This window comes from Cervus canadensis, chromosome 6 (assembly GCF_019320065.1).
Source record: "Cervus canadensis isolate Bull #8, Minnesota chromosome 6, ASM1932006v1, whole genome shotgun sequence".
Lineage (NCBI taxonomy): Eukaryota > Metazoa > Chordata > Mammalia > Artiodactyla > Cervidae > Cervus > Cervus canadensis.
Window position 1 is genome coordinate 7,759,721 of NC_057391.1, and position 26,481 is coordinate 7,786,201.

The 26,481-nt window shown below is 45.6% G+C and overlaps 1 protein-coding gene across 7 annotated transcripts in view; it reads left to right on the forward strand.

The window, feature by feature from the left end:
* Positions 1–26,481, forward strand: part of PDE8B (phosphodiesterase 8B) — a 328,820-nt gene that overhangs the window by 231,695 nt on the left and 70,644 nt on the right. For all 7 annotated transcript variants that reach the window (XM_043470718.1, XM_043470716.1, XM_043470717.1 and 4 more), the window contains 6 exons: positions 2,488–2,678; positions 6,384–6,443; positions 8,918–8,975; positions 13,477–13,565; positions 21,271–21,349; positions 25,459–25,599. In XM_043470718.1, coding sequence (XP_043326653.1) covers positions 2,488–2,678; positions 6,384–6,443; positions 8,918–8,975; positions 13,477–13,565; positions 21,271–21,349; positions 25,459–25,599 — 618 coding nt within the window. The remainder of the gene's footprint in view (positions 1–2,487; positions 2,679–6,383; positions 6,444–8,917; positions 8,976–13,476; positions 13,566–21,270; positions 21,350–25,458; positions 25,600–26,481) is intronic.

The following is a 26,481-nucleotide window of genomic DNA, read 5'->3' on the forward strand; positions in this document are numbered from 1 at the left end:
CACTTTCAGCATTCCATATCATTTGTTTGTTTATTATACCTGTTATTTGAGATCAAGAGGTCATCTTTATTTTGTTAGCATACTCTAAGCAATAAAAAATCATGTCTACACATAGTAGGTGCTCAAGAATATTTGAATAATGACATTATTTTTCCAAAAGTGGAGCACTCCAGTCTTTTAAGGACACATAAGACATCAGAGATTAATACCTGTGTCAATGGCCAACATGGAAATACAGTTAGGGTCTTATTGCATTCGTCAAATGTTGTTGTTTAGTCACTAAGTCATGTTTGACTCTCTTGCGACCCCGTAGACTGTAGATCATCAGTCTCCTCTGTCCATGAGATTTCCCAGGCAAGAATATTGGAGTGGGTAGCGATTTCCTTCTCAGGGGGATCTTCCTGACCCAGGGGTCAAACTCATGTCTTCTGCATTGCAGGTGGATTCTTTACCACTGAGCCACCAGGGAAGCATTAGTCAAATATTGAGGCATAAATGTATAAAGGAAATATAAAGTGTTGAGATTCTTGCTTAGCAATCATTATTCAGCCAGACAGATGGGACAAGAGGTTCTGCCACCTTCTCTGACGTTTAGCCTTTGCATATTGAGTTTCTCATGCTACTAGTACAGCTACATCAAGTTAAAGGCCAGTGACTTTTTGTACAAACCAATTTATTCCACCTGATTTTTTTCACTGTAGCTCCATTGTTAACAGTTCCATTTGAAGGCTTTCTTTTCACTATCAAGATCCGGAAGGCTGAGTCCCCCACTTCTCTTGGAAGAGCTGCCTCCCGCTTCTTTCCAGGAGTAGGTCTGTAGCGAAGGTTCTGGGGGATAGCCTTGCCTGAGGGCTGAAAGATCCTTGCCCACAGTGAGCCATGAAGAAGGGTAGCTGCCTCATGTTTTACTGGCATGTGATTTCAAGCCATGTGCTAAAAGAAAATGTCAAAATCATGCTTAAAAATATGATTTCTCTTCTGGAAACATGGCATTTGAGAAAACAGGAAATGATTCAAACGGTGTAGAACAACTGACATTTATGACGCATTCAGATGTTTAATGATAAAGGATTATTGGAGAGCTTAGGTATAAAATGGTATTGTGGTTTTCTTTTTTTAGAAAAGAGTTTTTTTTTCTTTAATAGATGCATATGGGTGAAATATGTGGGATTTGCTGCAAACTAATACAAGAGTTGGAAAGTGGGTAGGGATAGCATTGAGGTCACATTGGCCAGGAGTTGCTTGTTGCTGAAGCTGGGTGATGGGTCCATGAGAGTCATTATACTATTGTTTTCGTTATTCTGTATATTGTCAGTTTTCAGTTAGTGAAGCATTTTTTAAAATGTAGTGGTAATTATTGACTGATTTGTCTTCTTTCTGATTTTAAGTGAAACACATTCACCCTTTCATCATGAAGATTGGTATTGACTATGGGCTTAAAGGACCAGAAACTTCCCTTCTGCTCCTAATTGTTTAAATGAGAACTGAATGGTGAAGAATGTTAAATGCTTATCAATATCTTGAGATTATTAATATATGTGCTTCTTATTCAGTCTATTGCCTTGATGTAGCCTTACTCTAGTTGATGGTAAAAACCCTCTGGCATTTTGCAGAAACCCTATGCATAGTTATCCTGTCACTCAGGTGCTACCCAGAAGAGGGTCACAGCAGGAAGAAAACAGGCAGGTCTTCCCTGGCCTGAACTCAATTCTAGTGGGGAAGAGAGACCATACGTAAGCAAATGAACAAGCTCAGGTGCCGGTGTGGCCCCCTCTGGCATTGTGACCCCCAGGGGATCTGGGTTCCAGAGCCCAGGGAATGATGAGGGCGCGTGGGTGGTGGTGAGCACTGCTATTCTTTCCAGGGAGTGGGGCTGCACTTTCCCGTGAAGAAAAAAGAGGCCTGCTTCCTCATCTTAGCTCCAGTAGCTTCACATTTCATGGTGGTTCTTTCCAGATTCAGCAAGCGCTGGGTGTTGCAATTAGTTTTTGAGAATGTTTTGAGTTCCCATTCTTTTTGCATCTGGATAAAGATTTAAGTGCCCAGTTCAGAGAGGTGGCCTCTAGGTACCTCAGGCAAACCCCAACTGCCCTGACCGCAAATACATGTCTGTGTGAACCACAGGCTAACCTGTGCTGATGAGCCTGTTACCATTTTACTGATCAGTCTACTTGAAGACAGAGCCACTTAGGAAATTGTAAATGGGTGGCAACCACCAACAGTGATGGAGCTTGTCTTCTGTGCTCACCCAGGCCTCCCAGCTAGCCTACATGGCACTGTTTTTAGCACATCTGATATTGGAGAAGCTGTAGGCTAGAGATGCTCTGCCTTGTTCAGAGACACCCAGGAATTGGGGGACCAGCTGGGACTTAACCCAGGTGGCTTCTCTCCAGAGGCTGTGTCCTCAACTAGTATCATGTAGGTCTGCTTTCAATCACCTCTAAGGATGATGACTTCTGTCACGATCCACTTTTCTGTGTGTTTCAGGTTTTGCTCATCTTTGCAAAGGAAGATAGTCAGAGTGATGGATTCTGGTGGGCCTGTGACAGAGCCGGTTACAGCTGCAATATTGCTCGGACACCAGAGTCAGCCCTGGAATGCTTTCTAGATAAACATCATGAGATTATTGTAATCGATCACAGACAGACTCGAAACTTCGATGCAGAAGCAGTGTGCAGGTACTGTAGTTATTTAATATATTAGCAAATGTCCTCCTAACAGCTTAAAATGAAATTCACACATACATGTCTTTAGTTCCAGCCCAAATGTCTCTAAAATATGTGTTGATGTTTCTAAGCAGTATATATAGATTTCTACAATGAAAGCTCTAGCTCCTCCTATGGCCTTTTCTGTTTTTCCACATTTGCGTTCTGAAGAATTTAGAGGTGTGAGCTGGGCTCCTCTGAAAACTTTAGGGCGTTTTTTTCCCCTTGAGTATTGTTCATGTTGCACTAAAAAAAAAAAAAAAATGAGATTCACACAGTTCTTATTACACAGATATGGTTTGGATTTAAACCAGATATTTTAATCCTAATTATTCTGTCCCAAAATGAACATCAGAAATGTGTGAAATAGACCATTTCTGCCTGCCTGACAACAGATGGGTGGATTTTGCAGCAGTCGGGGAGGACAGGCAGCCACTTTTCAGCAGCAGAAGAATCTCCCAAGGATCCAAAGCCCCTGCTTGTTTACAGAAATGCTTGCACTCTGGGGAGGAAACGCTTGTCTGTTCATAAATAAATGCAGTCATCAGAGTTAGCTCTGGATGAACCCGTCCATTTGGCACAAATGGAATGCTTTGAAGCTCAATGGGAAGAGGTCACTAATTAAAGGCTGGACCAGGACAGACTCCAGTTACAAACAGAATGGGAATTGTCTTGAATATTAACAAGTGAAATGAAAGGCAGGGAAAATGGCTTCTTAGACCTGTTGGTACCCTGACAAGAAATGAGTGCATTTAAGAAAAGTTTCTACTCATAGGCATCACCTTGGTATTCTCTGACCATTTTCAGTTTCCCAAAGAAGAAACTTTCTTAAGGAACCTGTCTTAAAATGTTTTACAGGTCTAAAATAATCCTATTTTCCTGCATAGAAACATTTGCCTGTTTAACTATATAATAAAGTATACCACAAAATATTTGGGTATTTTAGTATTAAGGGAAGAAAGTCATTCAGCCATGTCCACCTCTTTGTGACCCCATGGACTTTAGCTTGCCAGGCTCCTCAGTCCATGGAATCCTCCAGGCAAGAATACTGGAGTGGGTTGTCATTCTCTTCTGCAGAGAATCTTCCTGATTGAGGGATCAAACTCAGGTTTCCTGCATTGCAGGCAGATTCTCTACTGTTGAGTTACCAGGGAAGCCACCAGGGAAGTACTAAGAAATAGATATGTACACGTGTGGATATATATGTATGTTGTGTGTGTGTGTGTAAAATGATTGTCAGGCTAGAATTGAGTCTCTTATAACTAAATATATCTGCATTTCCCTCATCTCCACTTACAGTTACATGATTTTGTAGTGAAATAGCACAATCCTTTGTACATATATAGAATGATGTAAGACTGGCTTCAGCTATAAAAAGAAGAAATGGATAGGAAGAATTCTTTTAATTCAGACAAAGGCCAAATTTAGTAGATAAACTTTATAGTCTTCCTTGGATATACAGGAAGGTGGTTTTGTTTCCTGTTGAGTGAACTTCTTGTCTTAGCTGCACAGAAAAACATTGAAGCGTCTGTGCAGTTCGAAAGCCAGGTTACGTCTCTGTTGGTGCGTTTCCAGTTACTGCTCAAGTTGATGGAGAGATTCCTGAACGCTGGATTGTGAGCACATCCTGCCTAAAATGAGAGGAGATGCATTTCCAGCAGAAGTGCATTATTCATTGTCGTCGGCGGCCCAGGGCCCCTGGCGTTTGAGCTGGACTGGACCTTAGCATGCTTCTTTGGACCTTGGCCTCACCGGTCCCCGGATCCCCCTTAGTCCTCTCGAGCAGAAAGAGGTCCAGGTCCCTTTGGCCACACCTGTTCCTTCTTTGGAGGAATGAGAGAGAAGAGATCAGTGGCAGGAAGGGACCCAAAACACAGAAGCCAGTCTCAAAAGAAGCTGAGTGAGCGTGAGCGCCAGCTCAGTTATGTTCATAACCTGTTTCCTCTTGCCTAAGCCCCACCCCTTAGAATGCAGCCCAGCAGTGTCCCCGGACACCTTGAGGGGGTGGAAGAGGCTGAAGGAAAGTGAGGAGTGCGCAGCAGCTCCCTGGAGATGAGAGCACACCTCCAAGATGCTGTCCATTTTTTTCATTAGGTGCTCCTGGTATTTCTGCTGAGAATTCAGTAGACGGCTCCTATGTAGGGGATAAGTGTAGTTTCATGTGACCAGTCCGTGGTAGGGATAGGGGCTTCCCAGGTGGCACTAGTGGTAAAGAGCCTGCCTGCCAATGCAGGAGACGGAAGAGATGTGGTTTTGATCTCTGGGTCGGGAAGATCCCCTGGAGGAGGGCATGGCAACCCACTCCAGTATTCCTGCCAGGAAAATTCCATGGACAAAGGAGCCTGGCGGGCTACATGTGGTCGCAAAGTCGGACATGACTGAAGCAGCATAGCACGCACGCACAGGATGTAATCTGCTGTCCACAGTGAGTTCAGGCCTCTCTTATAAAGAGTTCATTCAAATACCACTTATCCGCAAGGGGACCTTTACTTCCCCAAAGACAGCGGCTGGTCAGTCTTGAGCCTTCTCCTCACATGGAGTGAGGTCTCAAGGAACAGACCATGGGAAGGTACATTTTTAGAGGAAGGTAAGGACATTTAGTCACAAGGGTGATGCAGCATGAGCTGGCTGTTCCTAGGGGAGCACTGGTGCAAATACATTAAAATGAAGAGCAGAAATGCCAGGAGCTAGAAAGAAAAAAATATAAGCTGCTTCACAGATTCCTCAGGAGCAGCCTTGAGCCTTCACTTCTCAAGGCGGACGGTTCCCTTGTGAAGGATCTTGAAATAAGGAGAGGCCAGACCATGGAGATGGATCGAAACAAACATGCTTATTTGTATGAAGGTTCCAGTATGTGGCCCTTTATTAAGAATTCATCAGACTCATGACCCCTGACCAGAATAAACCAGAATCTAAACTGTAGCATAGCACAGTTTCCAGGAAGATTCTTGGACTTCAAAATTCTTCTGTATTTTAACCCTGTTAAATTCCTAGGGAATAAACAAATGATAGACAGGTGGTCATGGTACGACAGACATCATTATAGTGACAGTTACTGCGTTGATCGTTTCTCAGCCCTAGTTGATGACTCAGCTGTCTAAAGTATTTGAACAAAAATAACAGTACAACCAAAAAATTGGAGTGGTTCTTTGTACAATTTTTAAAAGACCTTCACCTGCACCTGTGTGTCCAGCTGCTGGCAATCCTTCTTTTAAGATCAACTTTCTGAACTTTCTATTATTTTAAAAGAAAAACAGGTCCAAGTCAATTAGCTCCCCGAGTACAAACTGATAACTAGAGAATTGTCGGACTGCCAGTTTCCTTGCAGAGTGGAATTTCAATCAGAAAACATGGAATTTAAGTGGAATTTGCCAGTTTTTGAAGTGGAACATTGGCAGATCTGACCTATTGGAGAATTGCCCAGGAATTTCTTTTAGATGTGGTGGTGGGGGGGGGCGGGGGTTGGTGTTTTTTTTTTTTTTTTTTTTTTTTAGTAAAACAGAGATTGTCCTAATCCATAAGAGCATCTTCCTTTGTTGTCTTCCATGTGTTTTCAGACTCCTTCTTTAGAGGGATGTTTGATTTTCTTCCATTTTCCCTATGAAGAAGTCCCGCAGTCAGTCAGTCAGCAGAACAAGGCCACATTGCCTGGTCTGACGTGGAGCTTTCTCGTTTCAGGTCAATCCGGGCCACGAACCCCTCGGAGCATGCGGTGATCCTCGCTGTGGTCTCACAAGCGTAAGCTCACCCCCAGCCCCTCGCTGGGAGCACTGCTGCTCCTCCTGAAACCTTCTCTGACGTAACGCATTCTCGGAGCTAGCGGAGGCAGGGGGAGGTCTTTGGCCTCACACCAGCAGTCTTCGATCTTACTTGGGATTCTCCTTGTTTTGCAAGTTTCTGGAAATATGCAGGCCTTTCTCTTTATCCTCTCTAATTTCTATTACCACCTCAGGAAAAGAATGGTTACTCACTGTATGCTAGAAATGAGTAGAAAATCTCGGGAGGAGGAGGTCTGAAGAGAATGTTGTTCCAGCTTACCTTTTTTCTTTGAAGAAGAGAGATAGGGAAATGCTTGTTTTTTCACTTAAGAAAAACTGAATTATACCATGAGAACTGGCACTAAAGCCACTGCCTGAAAAGGAATGTGCAGCCTCTGCTAGGACCGTTATGTGACTAGGAGCAGGACAAAAGGATGAATGCCAGTGCTAGAAGGGAAAAAGAGGGCTTGAGCTGCAGGTAGGAAATTGTGGAAGGAGAAACCCCTGTGCCGCGCGTAGGACGTGGCCCGCACTTAGAATGAGAGACCGGGAAGGAGAAAAGCTGCGTGTACAGCCTACGTGATGAGACCCTTTGCCAGGATCAAAATGTGTCGTAGTCACTTAATGGCCATCACTAGCTTTGGAGAGCATAAGAAGACCTTAATTTGAGCCCAGGACTGACTGGACTTGGCCCCGTTCTGGTAGTTGGCACAGATTCTGCCCTGGAGGAGCTAGCAGGCCAGCAGCTCACAGTGTCAGTCTCCCTCAGACAGGCCCCACCCAAGGGGAGATTTAAAATATCCATTTCAGGGCCGATTTGGGACAGTAAGAAATCCTGGCTGCCAAGCTTGCCCTAACCAAAGACTTCTCCCGACCTGCGACTCCTTGAGCGTCTTGTTAGGAGCTGTGTCTCTTCACTCTGACACCTAGCACAGGGTCTGAGCCAAGGAATGTAAAGAAACTGTCCCACCGCCCTCAGCACCTTGCCATGTTAGTGGTGACAGGATCTCAAGGGAAAGAGTGAGGGGACTAGCCTTCTTCAGCCTCCTTGCTTATAATTTATCTTCTGGGGCCTGTGAACAGGGTCTTAGAGCCTTGACATGGGTACCAGACCACATAGCGTTTCCCAAGCCTGGCTGATTCCATGGGTCCCAAAACAAAAACGTTCATTTTTTTCCTACTCATAGAGCAAAAATGTGTACTTAGTGGTTTGTTGTGTCTCGTTATGATTTTTCACTTTTTACCCTATCTTTTAAATTTTTCATTTATAGAGGACGTTAATAATGCTTCCCAGGTGGCGGGTAGTGGTAAAGAACCCACCTGCCAATGCAGGAGACATAAGAAATGCAGGTTCAATCCCTGGATCAGGAAGATTCCCCTGGAGGAGGAAATGGCAGCCCACTACAGTATTCTTGGCTGGGAAATCCCATGGACAGAGGAGCCTGGTGGGCTACAGTCCATGGGGTCACAAAGAGTCGTACATGACTGAAGTGACTTGGCACGCACAGTCATAAAATTAATGCCGCTTGTGCCACCCAGCTTATGAAGTAGGGCATTATTCATACCTTTGGAGCCCCTTTTGTGCCCCTACTTATTTATTGACCAGAGAGGGTAGAACCTTGAGTTCCTGAAGAGGGAGGGAGAAGAGCTTTTCCCTAGGTGGGATTCAGCCATAGGTGACGAGGCAGATATGCCCTGGAATTTCTGGGCAGACAGAGGTGTCTGCTTCTCCAGCCAATCCCTAGTGTCCCATTTTTCTTCCCCATTTCTACGGCGTGTGCTCCATGTTACTTGCGGGCTGTCTTGGGGACACTGTGTCTTATAAAGCTGGCAGCAGAGCTTCAGCACGACTCCCCGATCCGCTGGCCCCATCCCCACCTTGTCCTCACACTGCAGCTCTGAGACCTGGAGGCAGGCTCAGTGGAGGAAGCCGTCCCATGAAATGAGAGCCAGTCAGCAGTTTTCATCTTTTTCCCTCTTGGCTCTCCTGATGACTCTCCCCTCCTGTTGGCCCTGGGGTGCTGCAGCCTCTAACGCCAGTTGTCCTCCTGAGAGTTGGACCCAGCTCGGTCTAGGGGTGGGAGTCGTGCTTCCAGAATGTTCGGGGGCGTCAAAGGGTACAGTGGTCTGCGGGGCGAGCATCGCCCATACCTTGTCCCTTGATGCGCTGCTCCTGTGCATTTGCTCCGGCTCTGAGGGCGCCTCTCGTGTGCGCCTGCGCTGCAATTCTCACCCCCGCTGCTGGAGTTCCCGCTTCTGTCTCTGCTCTTTTTGCATCCAAAGGCAGACGTGGGAGTCTGGCTTCCTGCAAGACAGGTGCCTGCTGCAGGCGTGTGCTGGCCAGGAAGCCGCTCTTGGAGCCAGCTCCCTGCTTCCTCCTCGCTCTCTCAGCACCTCAGTGTGAGGAACCCTGGTTGCATCTGTTGAGTGACCACATTTTCTGCTCTGTTGCAGATCCGACAACTATGAAGAGGCCTCTGTCCTCCCCCTTCTGCACGCAGGCTTCAACAGGGTACGTAAAGGACGAACTGGCACAGATGCGGCCGTGCCTCTTGGCGCAGACGTTCAGCCCCAGGATTGGGAGGGAAGACTGTTCTCGTGGTGGGTGACAAGCGTCTGCTGGCCAGGCTCTTTCCCTTTTTCTCTCATAACTTCATTTATCTTAGCAATGGATATGTAATAGCTAAAAATCTGTCTTACTATATCAGGTCAGAATTTTGTAGTCCCAAAGCAATCCCACTTAAACCAGTTAGCATGTGTGTATGTGATTATCCGTAGTCCCCTAGATCGGCACGCTGCACTCCATGGCAATCAGGGCCCAGCCAGAGCTTACACCCCGGACAGAGGCCCCTGATTCCAGCAGCATCCGGGGAACTCCTCGTTGAAACCATACATGTCAGCAAAGAAGAATCTGAGTGATGGCTCCATGAGTAACCCTGATATTCAATTTGAAGATGAAGACTGCTTACTCAAGGAAACTTAACAAGCTCTAGAGGCTTACCAGTAGCTCAGGGTAGGGGCAGTCTGAAGGTTTGCTTGGAGGTGAGGCCATGTGCGTGCAGATGGAAGGCCACGTGATGGGGCCAGTTTGAGAGAGAAGAAAAGGGTGGAGAAAGAGCATCAGAATATGGCTCCTTACAGGGAATATATTTCAGAAGATTAAGGTATTACAGATCCTCACAGAGAAATTGTGGAGGACCTCACTTTATACACAACTTGATTTTTTTTAATAACAAGCATCTATTTCTTCTATTAAAAAATAAAAGATTACCCTCTGGAAAAAATAGAGTAGAGATCAACAGCTGACTTAGGCAGCTTGTGAGCTGCTGCTTTAAACCAAAAACAACAGCGAAGAAAAAATCTGTGACAACTACATGAATAACACTGATGCTCGACTAGAAGATTAAGATTGATTAAGGAGACTTACCACCAAACTAGATAACTAGGTTTACCTGGTGTCTCGGTGTCCCGTGATCGGGGTAACCTGAATCTCAGACAGACGGTGTGATGCATCCTTTTCCTTCAAAAACAGGAGACCACCAGAGCCTTGTGAATTATGAGAATTCCTTTGGGTGCTTTAAGCAATGGGTATTTCGCTCTCTAGGTCAAAAAAACCTCTCCTAGTTTCAAAAAATTCTTCGTCGTCAATCCTAGAGAAGCAGAAATTGCCCTTGGGATGCCATTCTTTTGGGCTTCAGTGTGCTTCTGTGGGGAAGTAACAGTGCTATTAAAACATCGAAGGGAGTGCCGAGATTCGCGTGCGACAGGATTGATCGGTTCTGCTCAGCCCCGTCACTCACCCCTGACACCTGCCTCCTGTCCGTCATCACACCCTCAAAGGCTGGCACTCGCTTCTGGATGCTCTTCTTGTGTGCTGCCCCATCTTAATGAGACGGTGCTTCTGAGCTTCAGAATGGAGAGTTGCACAAGGAAAGTCATCTGAGAAGTCTTGCTGTGGGAACGTCTTTACTTACTCATTTTCTGAGAAGTGACTGGTGTTCATAAATCTGCTGTGGAATGTGGACCACCTCTGCACCCTAGCCCATCCCTGTCCTTCACGTCTGAGGCAGGGCCTCTCAGAATATGAGCAGGGAGGTCCTCGCCATTACCCGGAGCAGGTTGGGGAAGACACGACACCCCACGGGGTGTGGCGACGAGCCCCTGTTGCCGTGTGTGCTGTTGAGTGTCCTTTTGGAATTCAGCTTTTAGTTCACTGAGCCTGCTTCCAACCAGCTGGTGTGGAGACTGATCGTGTTTGGAGTGGTGCATCTTGTCTGGCTGGCTGAGATTGTGTGTCTGCTCAGAGAAAAGCTTAGGAGACACACCTGTCTGCTTTGGGTGCAAATGCTGCTGAGTAAATTTAGGAGGGATGATACAGTTGCTCCTTTTTATTCTTTTTGTAACCTGTCTGCTGCTCTGGTAGGTTTTGTTTCTCTATCTAGATACAGCACTACTTTCTGCAGGCAGCCAAGGTGAATGAAGCCCTTTGTGAAAGCATGAAAAGCAGTAACCATCAAGGGCCACCTATTCTTTAGTCCTGGGCCTGATCAAGGCCATTTGCCAGCCAGGTCAGGGTGCCCCCAAGTAGTTGGGGCTCTTTCCCAGAGAAGCACACCACACCTGCCAGGTTTCCCATCCTGAGTTACTATGGCACAAAATCGGCTGAGGCTGCTCCCCACGTGGTCTCCTTTTTTGGGCAAAATCTTGTCTCTGGCAACTTTGTACCCAAGCACCCTTCCAAATATGCCAGCTATTCTTCTTGCTTTCCGTGAAGTTGTTTCCCACCTCTGAGTTATTTTGCTGGTATTAAATCATCTGCTGAAACTCAGCTCTGTGTTACTAGCTAATTGGCCAGTGCTTCAGTTGGTGGGTCTTAAATGGGGATCCAGGAACACATCGTACCATCAAGTATTCCACAGCAGCTCTGCTCGACGCCTGTGTAGCTATGTGTGAGCCAGTGGCCGACCGCATGGCCTTCTACTCTGAGCCTTCTAGAAAGAGCATCTTAGCAGAGGGCCATTGCAGCTGGTTTTTGTGTCAACCTTCGTGTACTACTTTTTCTATTTGGAATGATGTTTACATGACATCATTCCAAGTAGAATCATTACAAGGTACATCAGTACTAGTTCATTCAGTAGGTGTTCAGGGAGCCTGGGCCCTGAGAGGCAGTGTGCTCGGCGTGTCAAGGATACAGTGATCAGACAGTTCCTCCCTGCAGAGGTGTCTTATGGAGGGAGACGTGGGGAACGAAGACTTATTATTTGTCAGACTCCATTCTAGGTGATTGACTTGATCCTCATCTACAGATGAGAGGTTTGGTATTTTCTCTATTTTTGTGGAAGAGGAGACAGACTCAAAATGACTAGCTTGCAGAGCTCATGCTCAAAACAAGTCAAGATGCAAATCTATGGTGTTTAACTGCCAACTCCACACCTGGTCCACCAAAGTCATATTTCCCAAACTGTTTCAAGGAATGCTAGTGGTCCAAAGCTCTTACGAGCTGTCCATGACAGAAGGCTGCTGCGGTCAAGTAAGTGTGAAAAATCAGTGAAGACTCTGCTTCTCCTGCTCCTGTCCTGAGAACGTACACTGCATGTTGGCAGCATCACACCTGAGTGTGTGGAGAAATACTGTGCTAAAGACACATGCCTTCATTTCTGGAAGCAGGGTCCGGGAATCTGCATTTTAACCAAACATCCACGTTATTCTTAGCGTGTTGAAGTTTGAGGACCACTGTTCTTGGTTCACTCACTTTATTTCAGATTTTTGCATTAACTATAGTCTTAAAATTCCCAAAAGATTTTCCTGCTGCCTTCAGTCTATGAAACACTCACTGAGTGTCAGTTACATGCAGACAAAGCACTCCAGTGTTTAGAAACTGTCACCTACCGGAAGGCTGATCTTTACCACACTGAAAGTTCTTAGGAGACCTAAAGGAAAATAAGAATCATAAAAAATTACTACTCGGCTATGAAATTGAAAATATAACATCATTTGTATATGTATAAGCATTTGTATATGTATAAGCATATGTGTATAAAATATATCCACATACACAGAGATATAATAAAAGTCTAAGGTAAATAAATCAAAATTAATGATATCTCTAGCCTTATGGCATTATCAGTGATTTGGAGATTTTTCTTTATATTTTTCTACATTTTATACACTTTAAAATTAATGTTTTCAAAAAGAAATGTATCTGTTTATCTCATCCTTTTCAAGAACTTATTTTATTATGATCATTTTTTGTGCTTTATGAAGCATCACCTGACACTGCTCAGAGCTCAGATACAGACTGACATGTAATCTCCAGCTGCCCAGAAGCTCAACCAAAACTTCACCATATTTGACTTTGTTTTGCAAGTAGAAAGTATTTCCCTCCATGTGTCTTCATGGTTCCCCTTCTGTTCTTAGCCTTTCCCAGCTTCTTCCTGGGATAGCGGGACCAGAGGCACAGGGAGAGTGGGGGGGCTTCGCCGGTGTTCCCCAGGGAGGTGCCATCCTCGCTAGATATGTGGAAGTGTGTGTGTGTGTGTGTGTGTGTGAAAGAGGCAGACACGGGGGAGGGAGGAGTGTGAGGCTCTCAAATGAGGAAAGCAGCAAAGACCACCTCTTCCCTCCAGCAGACATCACTCAGTGTACGCATAGTGAAGGCATCCAGGCTCAGGTTTCAGAAGACCTTCCCCAGGGCAGCAGCAGCCCAGATGCTTCAGTAATCAGCAAGGCTGGGGAGGTGTTCTAACCCTTGTGTGTTTATTTTCCTGTGAATGTTCATAATGAACTTCTCCCCGTCTTTGGTGTAGTTAACTGTACAATATTATCTGCTTTCTTGTTTCGTATACATTTAGACAGGCATTTCAAACATCTGACAGCTGTTTTATTTCATCTCTTCTTCCTTACTAGTTGTCTTATACAACAAAGTTACCTGAGGTTGGAGACACAAGCCTTTTTTAACTGTTTAAGAAGTAATTGTATGCGTCTTATGTATTATCTTTGCTTTTTCCCCCCAGAGATTTATGGAGAACAGCAGCATAATCGCTTGCTACAATGAACTGATTCAAATAGAACATGGGGAAGTTCGCTCACAGTTCAAATTAAGGTATGTAGCAAAATAGGATGAACATGAGGTTAACTGTTCGGTAGCCAAGCTTGTCTATCCTCAGGCTGAGGGTCACAGCAGAACCCCAGAGATTCTGAAGCTATTGAACAAGTGATGGTAGCTGCTAAAAGAGAGAATCTAAACTGGGAGCCCTTTGGCATAATGAAATAAATTGGAAGCATTTCTTCTTTTGACAGTATTTTCCACTATTTATTGCAGTTTAAAAATTATACCCTAGGAAAAGTACTGTTTAACTTCTGTACAATTATATGGAGATTAAGAATAGCCTTTGAGGATTAGTACTTAGTACTCACAACATTTATAAATTCCTACTTGGGGTATATTTATTATGCTAACTACGGTAACTGTGACCTATTTGTGATAGCAGTTTCCTGAGACCTGCTTGTGGCCTCAGTATGCATGAGGTTTCTTCAAGAATGTTTTGAGGTCTCTGTGTGCATGTCTGATGCTCTAAGCTGCTCTGTGGTGCTCACTTCTGAGATAAATGGATTCTCTCGGTGTCTGCATGGTAGGATGCTTTCCTTCTGGGGCTTCTTGAAACAGCTGAGTTCTAGCCCATGCCTGGTTTTGCTCAGGCTCTGCTCTGGCACACTCTCAGGACCCTGATTTCTTCAACCTGTCCCTATGAGCAGAGAGAGCAGGGGAAAGAAGAGGCTCTTGGCAGCTTGTAGCCCCTGAGAGGCCAGTCTCAAGGGGCTGCAGGCTGCAGGATGCCAGAGGGGCCCTGGCTTCTCTCTGCAGCCCACTGAGGGTCACCTAGCTTTCAAGGTGTGCGTGCGTGCTGCCTTGCTTCAGTCATGTCCGACTCTGTGCAACCACATGGTTGAAAGCCTGCCGGGCTTTCAGACTCAGTGAAAAATAAATAAGACAGCATCGCTTTGAAATGGTTCTGTTTCTTACCTTGATTACTGAATTTGCTTTCAAAAAGAACAAGACCCTTTCTAAATTTAACTTTTCTGGGCCATCCTCTGTCCCTCGAAAGAAAAATGGATGGGCATGAACCCACAGAGACAGGCTCTTCTGCGGTTCACTCTGGTCAGGGAAGTCAACTGTTTGGTGGCTAGAGAGCTCTAAGAGGTAAAGTGTGGGGGTAAACAGTCCCTTTTGCAGTCTTAAACAATTGAGAATCTCAAACCAGTGGGAGTTCTTTGGTAAGGAAGATGAATCCCTTGGTTTCTTTGTATCCATATATTTATTAGCTTCAGGGAACTTCATAGAATTTCTTAGGGAAACCACATTGCCTTTACTACAACAATTTATGATTTTTAACCGTACTTTAATTGTTTTCATTCCTGGGGGTCGCTTCTGTTTTTATGGAGAGTGAAAAAGACTTTGTACTTTTATTTTAGATGTTTTCACAATAAATAGGATTAGGAAAAGAGAGATTTCATTTTGGTTTAATTCTTCAACAGTGTATGATCTACCACAAAAGTGAACAGCAGGCACTGTATTGCTTTGATCAGTGATTCTCTCATTTTATTTTAAATGACTGCTTGAGTTTTCCTAGGCAGCATGAAGTGTGATGGCACAGGTCGAGGTCAGAAGGTACCTCGTCCGGGGGAGTGGGGTGAAGGCAGGTCTGGCTATTTGAAATAAACATCCGCAGGCAGCACTGGAGCTAGAAGGAAAGGGCTTTAGGTTATCGTGCTGATGAAATCTGCTCAGAGCCAGGGGACTGAGAACTTCTCGAGGACTCACAGATTCAGAACTCGGCAAGGTTCTAAGCACCTAATCCTGTGCAAGTCCCATGACTTCTCACCCCTCAGTGACTGGAGCTGGTTTGCAGAGTTGGGCTCACTGTAAAGGTCATAGTGAAATACCTTGGGTTCTTAGTCCAAATCTGCGTCACGCTGGTGAACAGATGTGGCCCAGCAGCTGCGGTCCCAGGAAGGTGGGTTTACTCAGAACCCTGACCCCCTCATCTTCTGCACCAGCTTCAGCTTGGCTGATAGGAAGCCTCCCTTCCCAGCCACAAGCAACCTGCCGGGGAGCAACCCCTGCAGGTGGGGAGGGAGGCAAGTCTCTGCAAGAGAAGACAGAGGAGGAAGGACTAAGTGGTCAGGTCCTTCTGATGCTGCTTAGCTGGTTGAACTCAGCTATCTCCAGCTCCCTTCTTGTTTTTTGGAGAAGTAGCGGTGCGGTGTGTGGTTTGATTCTTCCTCGGCCTAGTGGATGGGAGAGACCGTGACCCTCCGTGGTCTCTCCAGCTCCTTAGGGTACTTCAGGACATCTAAACCATCTACCTGCACCCCAGGGGCTGACAGGCAACTCTGTGACTTGCTGTTGATAGGGGAAATGAGGCTCTGTGTTATACAATGCCAGAATAATTATAGTCTAATTATATAATACTTTCCCCTGCAATTCCACCCCCAGCTGCAGCTAAATATGTGACATTACTAGCATTCAGCAAGGACACGCTGTGCTGCATGGATAATACTGGATGTTGAAGGCAGACACTTCTGTCCAGTCTTCGTGGATGGTGACCATACTTACTTAACCAAGAAAAAAGGTCATGTAATCAAACATAAGATACCTAATCTAGAAATTCCATTATATGAGAATAACTTTTAAAGATAGAACAGAATCATACTTCTGTGTACATGTGGTGGATCGCTTTATTGAACAGAAGAATTCATGAAAGGGGAAATGGCTAGGGAGACAAGGGAGAACTGATGACCATTTATCACTTATGTTCGTGTGCTTCTTTATCATGAAAAGAACTATGTTAACCAAAATATCAGTAGGATTTGGGTATTTATTGGAAGTTTAAGCTGATGTGCGTGCTAAGTCGCTTCAGTCATGTCCAACCCTATGGACTGTGAGTTTACACTAATGAAGGGTGAGCTATTGTTTTGTCATTAGGCAGTCTGATACCCATCATCTAAGGCTTACGCCCGGATCAGTTTATTTTACTCCAAGTCTTAAGACAGTAGCAGTCCTCCCTTTTAGAAAGAATCAACTCCTGATGCGCAAACCTCGGTATTCTGTAGAACACTACACCTCTCATTACCAGCCGATGTTTGTAGAGCACTTTGTCCTCACGTGGGCTCTGCGTGACAGCCGTGTGACGGGAGTAGAAACCGAGCTGTGATGGTTAGTACCCAGCCTGCGCTGCATTGCTGCCCAGGGGCGGTGCTGGCTGGCAGCGCGTCCATGACTCCCGCCCTGCCACTTCCACACTCCTGCTGGCCTGTGAGTTTGTGTCCAGAACCTTCGCCCTTCACGGCACCCACCTTGCGCAATCCGTCCTACCCAGGTTCTACAGCCTCAGCGTGTGTATCTCAGAGGGGTGTGCATGTTTTGTTGGAACAGATTCTAGAGTCCCTTTGTTAGGAACACAAGAGATCATGTAACCCAGCCACCCCAGCACCATTGTCAGAGGAAACACTGAAAGCCAGGGAGACTCTTGGCACGGTCGCGAGTCCCTGATATGGGGGCGCCAGTGCTGGAGCAGAGTCCAGGCACCCTGTGTTAAGTCGGACGCGCTCTGCACGCCGTCATAGCACTGTGTTCCCTGTAGACTTTCTACCTGTTGTTCAGTTGCTCCGTCGTGTCAGACTGTCTGTGACCCCATGGACAGCAGCATGCAGGCGTCCCTGTCCTTCACCATCTCCCAGAGCTTGCTCAAACCCATGTCCATTGAATCAGTGATGCCATCCAACCATCTCATCCTCTGTCGTCCCCTTCTTCTCCTGCCTTCCATCTTTGCCAGCATCAGGGTCTTTTCCCATGAGTCGGCTCTTTGCCTCAGGTGGCCAAAGTATTGGAGCTTCAGCTTCAGCATCAGTCCTTCCAATGAATAGTCAGGGTTGATTTCCTTTAGAACTGACTTGTTTGATCTCCTTGCAGTCCAAGGGACTCTCAAGAGTCTTCTCCAACATCACAATTTGAAAGCATCAGTTCTTCAGCCCTCAGCCTTCTTTATTTTCCATCCATACGCTCACATCCGTACATGACTACTGGAAAAATCATAGCTTTGACTATACGGACCTTTGCAGGCAAAGTAATGTCTCTGCTTTTTAATATGCTGTCTAGGTTTATCATAGCTTTGTGATATTTACCTTCTCCATGTGGACCTTCAGGGACAACTAAGAAGATGAAGGGGAAATGGTTACATTACCATCACTTCTTGGGTTTTCACAACAATATTCTGTTTCTCTGGAGCTTTTTCTAATTTTTCAACTTCTCAACCTGAAGACTACAAAAATACATTCGCATTGCTGTGTTATATGGCTCGTAAGAACAGAAAAATTAAGCTAAATTTCTTCTATGTGAAGAATATTAATAATTAATGCAGGAAATTTAATTCTCAAACTCCAGGAACATGATTCAAAGTAATTACTTCATTTTGCTACAGGTTTATTTAAACAGAACCATCAGCCAAATTGAGTTAAAGCCTAGATCTACACATGGCAGTCCCATACCATTCGTTGCCGCGGACAGTATTCTGCTGGTCCTGCCAACATATTTTCACTTTAACTATTGATAAAAATCTGCTTTGTTCCATTGGGCATGATACTCACCGGAGAGTATATGCTTTATAGTGAGCATCTGATAGGTGCATTTTGGCAGCTGGAGCTAAGATCGTGTATGAAAGCAGTCTCTTGAATTGACAGAAACAATCATACTGGGAAGTCGCTGTTACATACTTAATTGAGCCTCACAGGTACTTTAAGAAAATGCTTGGGTGCGAGGGGAATGTGTCATCTGATCAGATGTGTTAGCACTTCATTATCCAGCTCCCAGAGCTGAGGGACTGGCCCACACAGACCATCTTTTCCGTGTGGGACTGCTGGAGACACGGCTCGCTTTCCTGTGGTGCTGGGCTGGGTGCTGGACCCAAAGGCCTGAGCGCACTTGCGATGAGACTCGCTCTGCTTGCTTCTTCGTAAGACGTGGTGCAGTGATGACTTTGGTAACGATTTTAAAGTCCTCCTTGATTCTTTTTCATGTTTTACATGATCGTGTTTACAAACACTGCCTTGCTAGCAGGACAGTACACAACTCACAGTTGGTCGGCTGTAGCCACTTACTTTATTTTTTGTTTTAATTGAAGTATACCTGTTGTACCACATGTTACAATATGTGCTGTGCTTAGTCGCTCAGTCGTGTCCAACTCTTTGCGACCCCATGGACTGTAGCCCACTGGGCTCCTTTGTCCATGGGATTCTCCAGGCAAGAATACTGGAGTGGGCTGCCATGTCCTCCTCCAGGGGATCCTCCCAACCCAGGGGTTGAACCCAGGTCTCCCGCATTGCAGGCGGATTCTTTACCAGCTGAGCCACCAGGGAAACCCAAGAATACTGGAGTGGGTTGCCATGTCCTCCTCCAGGGGATCCTCCCAACCCAGGAATCAGACTGCGGTCTCCTGCATTGCAGGCAGATTCTTTACCATCTGAGCTACTGGGGAAGCCCCTATGTTACAATATAGTGATTCATAATTTTGAAAGATTATGCTCCATTTATAGTTATTATAAAATATTATTATACAATATATCCCTACAGCTTATTTTATACCTAACAGTTTGTACCTCTTTCTCCCCTCTCCCCAATGGTAACCACTAGTTTGTACTCTATATCTGTGAATTTGCTTTTGTTGTATTCACTGGTTTGTTGCTTTTTTTGGTTCCACATATAAGTGATATCATAGTGTTTGTCTTTCTGACTTATCTCACTTAGCGTAACGCCCACCAAGTCCATCCATGTTGTGCTGCAAATGGTAAAATTTTGTTCTTTTTGTGTCTGAGTAATATTCCATTGTATATCTACACCACATCTTTATCCATTCATCTGTCAATGGGTACTTACGTTGTTTCCATGTCTTGGTTATTGTGAATAATGCTATTATGAATATTGGGGCATATGTATGTTTTTGAATTGGTGTGTTTGTTTTTTATGGATGTATACCCAGGAGTGGAATTGCTGGGTCATATGATAGTTCTGTGTCATATGGTTGACACAGAACTTCTGTTTCCAGTTTTTTGAGAAACATAGCTTGGAACAATTTGAATATGAAAATGCCTTACCCTATTGGGCATCTTGGTGGAGTGGGGTTTATGTTCTCTTCCGCTCACCTCCATCACGATTACTTACTGTAAGTACTTACTGTACTTATTGAAGACTCCCACACTGGCGTCTTCATCTCTGCAGTGACAGGAACACAACCCGTCAATGGACTAAAATCCTTCATTTTCCATGAAGGTTGCCTTGCTACTATTGAAAGCAGTTCTTGGCTTGATGTTTCAGATACACTCGTGAGAAAATATGGGTTATGATTAACTTTTCTTCCCACCAACAGCCTTTGAAGTCTTTAGAGAACAAAGAATTATTCTGAGATCTTGCAAATAATATTAAGTACTATGTCTTGAAATCTTATATTGTCCCAAGTACTTTGAGACATAGCTCACATAAACTATCTATGTTGATTCTTAAAACAAAATTGAAAGAATCTGCCAGCAATGTAGGAGACCCAAGTTCAATACCTGGGTTGGGAAGATCCCCCGGAGAAGGACATGGCAACCCACTCCAGTAGTCTTGCCTGGAGAATTCCATGGACAGAGGAGCCTGGTGGGCCACAGTCCCTGGGGTCACAAAGAATCAGACAACTAACACTTCAAGTGGTCAACTAACACTTCACTTCATTTTATAGATAAGGAAACTGGGAGCCAGCAAAGAGAAAACTTTGCCCAGGGTCCCATAACTGGCAAAATACCAAACCAAGTTTCACCCAGTTTTTTTCTACTCTCTGCCTTGTAAACAGTTCAAAGTAGAATGGCAGTTAGATGCTCTATGAGAGAAAAATGAATAGTGTTTTAAGAGTTTGTTTTATGAGAAGAAACATCTGTCTAGTAAATTAACATTTTTTGTGGGGTTAAGGTGTAAGAAAGCCTTCACTGGACTTGTTTAAACAGCCAGCATGAATAAGGACACTCTAGAAACTAGGCACATTCTGCTTGAGTTAGATGGTAAGGAGCTTACTGTATTTGGAGTTGCTCTAGGTTGTAAGGTAGCTAGAATGTTACGTGAGAAATTGGAATGATTTTAAATATTCCAGATATGCAAGGAAGGTCATCAAGAATAGTGCCCACCTGGAGACCTGTAAAATGAACCAGGCAAGAGGAATTCTGCCCTCTTTGCCTTTCATCAGACGGTGGGTATAGTTGAAAGCAAAGTACCATAAAGGCTTCCTAACTAAGGTCATCAAAGTAAGAAAAGAAAAAAAAAAGTTTCTATGTCTGTTGCAAAAGGCCAGAATACCTCAGATCCAATATGGGCTTAGTTAGGTTTTCCAAGCTGATGGGGACGGGACCTCTCCATGACAGTGCTGTGAAAGGAACAGCAGAACGTCACTGGCGCGGAGCTCGGGGGCCTCTGAGACCGGCTTCGGCGTGTCTCTTTCCTTGTCAGTGTGAAGGTTTCCTCCAGCACACACAGAGGTCATTGCATGACCTGTGACAATTGGCTGGATAGCTTTCTTCTCTTTGTATGCTATACGTAGAAGTACCTGCTATTGTTTGTTTATTTTGCTTGAAAGGGTAGGTTTCTTTTTTTCTTTCCTCCCAAACAGAATATCAAAAGTTACTTGGTTTTAATGAATCTGAGGAACTGTCTACTTTGATAAGTTAACAGATGAAATGCTCATGGTTTTCCCGCAGAACTAACATGAATCTTTTGCAACTTTCAGGGCCTGTAATTCAGTGTTTACAGCATTAGACCACTGTCATGAAGCCATAGAAATCACAAGCGATGACCACGTGATCCAGGTAGGGGGTACTTTTTATCTTTAGACATCAAAAGAGAGCCTTTCAAGTCTGAGCCACCCTTTTTTGAGCACTTTGCTGTAATTCTCACATTTCAGCACATTTTCTTTGGGGAAAGGAACATCAAAGCATGCAAAGAAAACTGATACTCTTCAGCTGAGAATTAGATACTCAGTAAGAATAAAAATTAGTTCAGATCAGAACCTGCGATTTCTCTGACAGAGATGGGATAAATTCTTTAGACTTTGTGGAAAGACATTGTTTACACCAAAGTATGTCAGAACTGTAAATACTTATAAATGCCTTGGGAACAGAATATTATCAGTGGTCCTCATTGATTTGCCTACCGTTGGCATTCCAGTTATAAAGCACTCTTATATAATATTGGGGGTTCCCAGGTGGCACTAGTGGTAAAGAATCTGCCTGCAATGCAGGATACCTGGGTTCAATACCTGGGTTGGGAAGATCCCCTGGAGAAGGGCATGGCAACCCACTCTAGTATTCTCACCTGGAGAATTCCATGGACAGAAGAGCCTGGTGGACTACAGTCCATAGGGTCCCAAAGAGTCAGACACGACTGAAGTGACTTGGCATGTATGCTTAGATAATATTAAAGTCGTCTTCCTAAGGAAATGTGTTTGGCAGACAAAACCTTGTTGAAATAAAGTTGTCGTATTATTTTTGGAAGGTAGGAAATCGCATGGACAGAGGTGTCTGGCAAGCTATAATAAATCCATGGGATCACACAGAGTCAGACACTGCAAGGCAGTTGCACTTAGAAAATATCCTGAAGTGCAGACTCTCCCCTGATGGGCCCTGGCCTGCCTGCCCTTGTCTGCGCCGTGGCCCTGAGTGTGACAGCACCCGCTACCCTCGGGAGAGATGAAAGACTCTGTCCATCACAGCGCCCCACGACAGCCTCTCATGTGCTCTCCTGTGAAACAGCCCCCTGTTTCACCACACAGACACCCTGCTCCCACATGGGGTCAGAGACAGCAGAGACCCACCGTGTGTGGGCCCTGTCATCCACATGCTCGTGAAGTTATCGCATTTCCCTTCAGGAACCCCATGAAAGAGACATACAGTAATACAGATGGGGAAACCAAGGCCCAGCAAGGCCAAGGAATTTCTCCAAGGAAAACCCCTGTAATAAATACTGGAACCAAAACATCCACCCATGTCTTTCTGACTCCGGAGCCTTCCCACCTGGTTCCCTGTTTGGCCGCATTTTTGGAATTTGTTTCCTGGCTGTCCCATGACATGGGTCTAAAGGCTTCCTCATGATGCTGCCTGTTAGCGGCCCACCTGCCCACGGATCTGCCCTGAACCACAGAGAAATCAGACATGTTTCTGTTATAGATCGGGCACAGATCCACTCCCACCTGGACGCAAACAGTCAGTTCTGTTCATGAAACACATTTATTTTGCACCTCCCTCTTTTTTTCTTTCTTTACAAGAGAAAAGCAGAAGTTTCTTCATATATACTTGCATACCAAGGAGGTATCCAGGGAAAAGTAGTGAACTCACACCTCCAGCTTTTACAGGGAAGCCAGGTGGTGGTTTTAGTGATGAGGAGAAGGGGCTGTCTGCTGTCTACCAGCTGTAATCTTGCAGACAGTCCAGACAGATGAGTCCTTCCTTCTCCAGTTAGCTCCTGACGGTCAGGAAACCGCATCTCTGAGAGAGGTGATAGGCTGATGGTGTCACAAGCTATGAATCACCGCCAGCCTTTACCTGAAAGAGGAAGGATCAGGGGCAGGGGACGGTGGGTGCCTGGTTAGGGGAATCCTTGTATTAAAAAGGAAACTGTACTGATTGCGGAGTTTCCCTTGGGGCACCCGCTCAGGCCCCTTCACAAGCCTACCGGCTTCCTAAATATAAAACTCAAGAACAAGGAGGAAGTTGAAGAGAGGATGTTATACATAAGGGGGAAGTTTAAAAGGCCTTTGTGCCATAGATTTTAAAAGGTGTCATCATGAGTGAGTTGCATCATACATCTTCTTGTTCAATACCAGAGTCCTTCTCAGGGCAGCTCCGCTTCAGAGGCGTGTGTCTGTCAGTGCAGGCGGCAGTAGCACTTGACATTCATAAATATCATCTCTCTCCCTTTCCATCCATCGAAACTGTTCGCTTCAAAACACTTAAGTGGTGCTGACCATGCGCCAGACGCAGCACTTAGCATCTTGCACATGCTTGTTTATTTCTTAAAACAATTCTATGAAGCAGGTACTACAGGCCATTTTACAGACGAGGAAACTGAGGTCCAGAGAAGATCAGTAAACTGCCCGTGGTGCTAGTGATGGACAGAGCCAGGATGTGAACTTGAGTGCCTTGGCTCCACAGTCCATGTCCTGGAGTACCTGTTGCATTGTGAGGTCGCCTGGCCTGAATGAAGGGCTATGGCTTCTACCTGTCTTTACAGCCTACTAGCCAAAGCAGAGTAAACACATAGGAAAATATGAGCATTTGGCCAACAAATAAGGAGAACAATACATTCTCAAGTATTATCCATTCCTCAGCTGTTTACTGAACAGTCCTGAATATCCAAAGACAAATCTGAAGTTACCTTTGCCCTTGAGGATTTTCATGTCTAGTTGGGGAGAGAGAAAGAAAAGAATTCAGATTCAGTGTAATAGGGCATCAGAAGCCTGCACAGGAGAGAGTGGGAGTCGTCGGAGAGGCACAGGCTCCAACTGTGTAGGGGCTTAAGGACAGCTTGCTGGAGGGGGGCTGGAAATCGGAGTTGACATGACCAGGAGGCGGGGCAGGGCCTCTAGGCAGAGAGCAGGTGGGCAGAGCCCCGCAGGTTGGGAGACTAGCCCAGGCCTCCTAGCTGCAGGCAGGGCTGGGCCGGGGGACTGTGAGCCCGACCTGATGAGCAGGGGTCCTGCTGCCCGCCCAGGGAGGCCGGTGACCGCCACGTGCAAGTGATAGAAGGTCAGTGAAGACAGTGTCACTGCCCCTTCCTCTTCAGTGACCCCTGGAAGGCCCGAGGGCCGCCCCCCAGCCCCTCCTCCTCCCACGTGTCCCTGCATCACCGTGTTCCCTGCTGCTGTCATCCCCGTGGAGGGCAAAAGTGATGCCATGTGCAAGACCGTTTCTGAAGCAGCAGGTGGATGTCAGTTACTCCCAGAGAAATCTGGGACCTAGATGCAACGCGCTCACATTCTCCCCATGGTCCTGTTGCTTTACCCTCTGCTCAGCTGCTCATCTGGTGATTCTGTTCTTTGAGACGAAATGGGAGGCTGTGGACAGGAGCTGGGAGGCAGCCAAGGTGATAGCTCTAAATTCCAGGGCCCTGGACAGAATTTTGGAAAGAAGCTTCTGAATCTGCCCATCCCTGCGTGTGCTTGGTGGGGACGATGCCTAAACCCTGCACTGTGCCCAGCTGCGAAAGGACTGCCTCCTGCCCAAGGTTTTTAACTGAATTTATGCTTCAGTTAGACCAGAAGTGGCCCCAAGGCATAGCATTGGTTAATAGACAGTGGCAATTATCTATTAATATTATCTAGACATGAGAGATCAAATTGCTTCCTTGTAGAAATGTGATTAATAGAAGCCACGACCTGTTGAGTGGAGTTCTAGTTAATTTTTTTTTACTTTTTTCTGATGTGGACCATTTTCAAGTGTTTATTGGATTTGTCACAATATTACTTCTGTTTTATGTTTTGGTTTTTTGGCTGCAAGGCATGTGGGGTCTTAGCTCCCAGACCAGGGATCCCCTGCATTGGAAGGTGAAGTCTTAACCACTGGGTCAACAGGGACGTCCCTCTAGTTAATTTTTATATGTTCTTTTTTTTTCTGAGTTGTTTCTTTTTTCATGGGCAGTGGGTGATGAATAAGGCCCATTGGAAGCTGGCACTAGTAGATAAAGGTTTCTTGCTATTTTTACTGCTGAAGAATTTCTTCCAGTTTCCAGAGGGCCCGGGGTGCTGGGATGGCAGTTGAATGAGCGCACTGCTGGTCAGGAGGGAGCCCACTCACTGGGGCTGGGGGACTCGTCTGGACCCATATCCAAGAACGCTGGCCCAGGGCACGTTTTCCGTGCCCTGACAAGTGTTCTGCAGGCACACGGCATCCTGTCCTGACCCATACCCACTTCCCATTCACAGTATGTCAACCCAGCCTTCGAAAGGATGATGGGCTACCACAAAGGTGAGCTGCTGGGGAAAGAACTTGCCGAGCTGCCCAAAAGTGACAAGAACCGGGCGGACCTTCTCGACACCATCAACACTTGCATCAAGAAGGGCAAGGTGGGTGAAACCAAACCCATCCACAGACCCCGCCCAACTAATACACTATGTGACCTCTTTCACATGGGCTTCTTTAATAATATTACAGTTAAGTGAAAAATCTCTTATGTTTGTAAGATGAGTTCAAATCTGAGTTAATTTTGGATAGCAGGCAAATCTGGTGCTTATCACGATGATGTAGAATCTGAAGATTTTCTACAAGGAAATTTCTTCCTCCATGTGATTATATCTCACCTGTGATGGCTGGAAATTCATACCTGTCTCAGAGCAGAGTTCCTCCCAGGGTTTAGTTTATCCAGAGTTTGAAGGACAAGGATTTAGTATCAGTATTTACGTGTTTCATAGGCCCACTTTTCAGTCATTTTTTTTTTCTAGTCTCTTTACTCATCACGGTTGAGTAGAGACATACAGCTCCCTCGTCCCTGCCTCGGCAGTCTGTCCGGCAGCCTTCTCTGCATCCCAGCAGATGAAGGCAGTGGTGTGGATGCAGTGGGCATCTCCCACAAGCCCTTCCTTCCAGACCGCTGCCTTTGGAGCAGGAACTGCCTGGGCATTTTCTTGGAAGCATTCAGATGCTTTCTCTGATGTGAAGGAGTTCGATAGCTTTGCATTTCTTCATTGGGGGACCATTGTATGGGAATGCAGTAAGTTTGTATTAGTAGAAGAATATTAGGGGAGTGAGACCAAAAAGGAAGCAGGACAAGTCCTCCAGAAAAACTTTGCTGGGAGAGTGCTGCCACACACCTGGTGACCCCAGCCCGTGTACCAGTTGGCCCTCCTGTGTGAGTATTTGGGTGAGAAGAGCATCTCACGTCCTGATTCAGCCACTTCCTCCCAGAAGCAGTGGAGGTGCCTCAGGCTCCCCCTGGAGGCCGCCAGGCT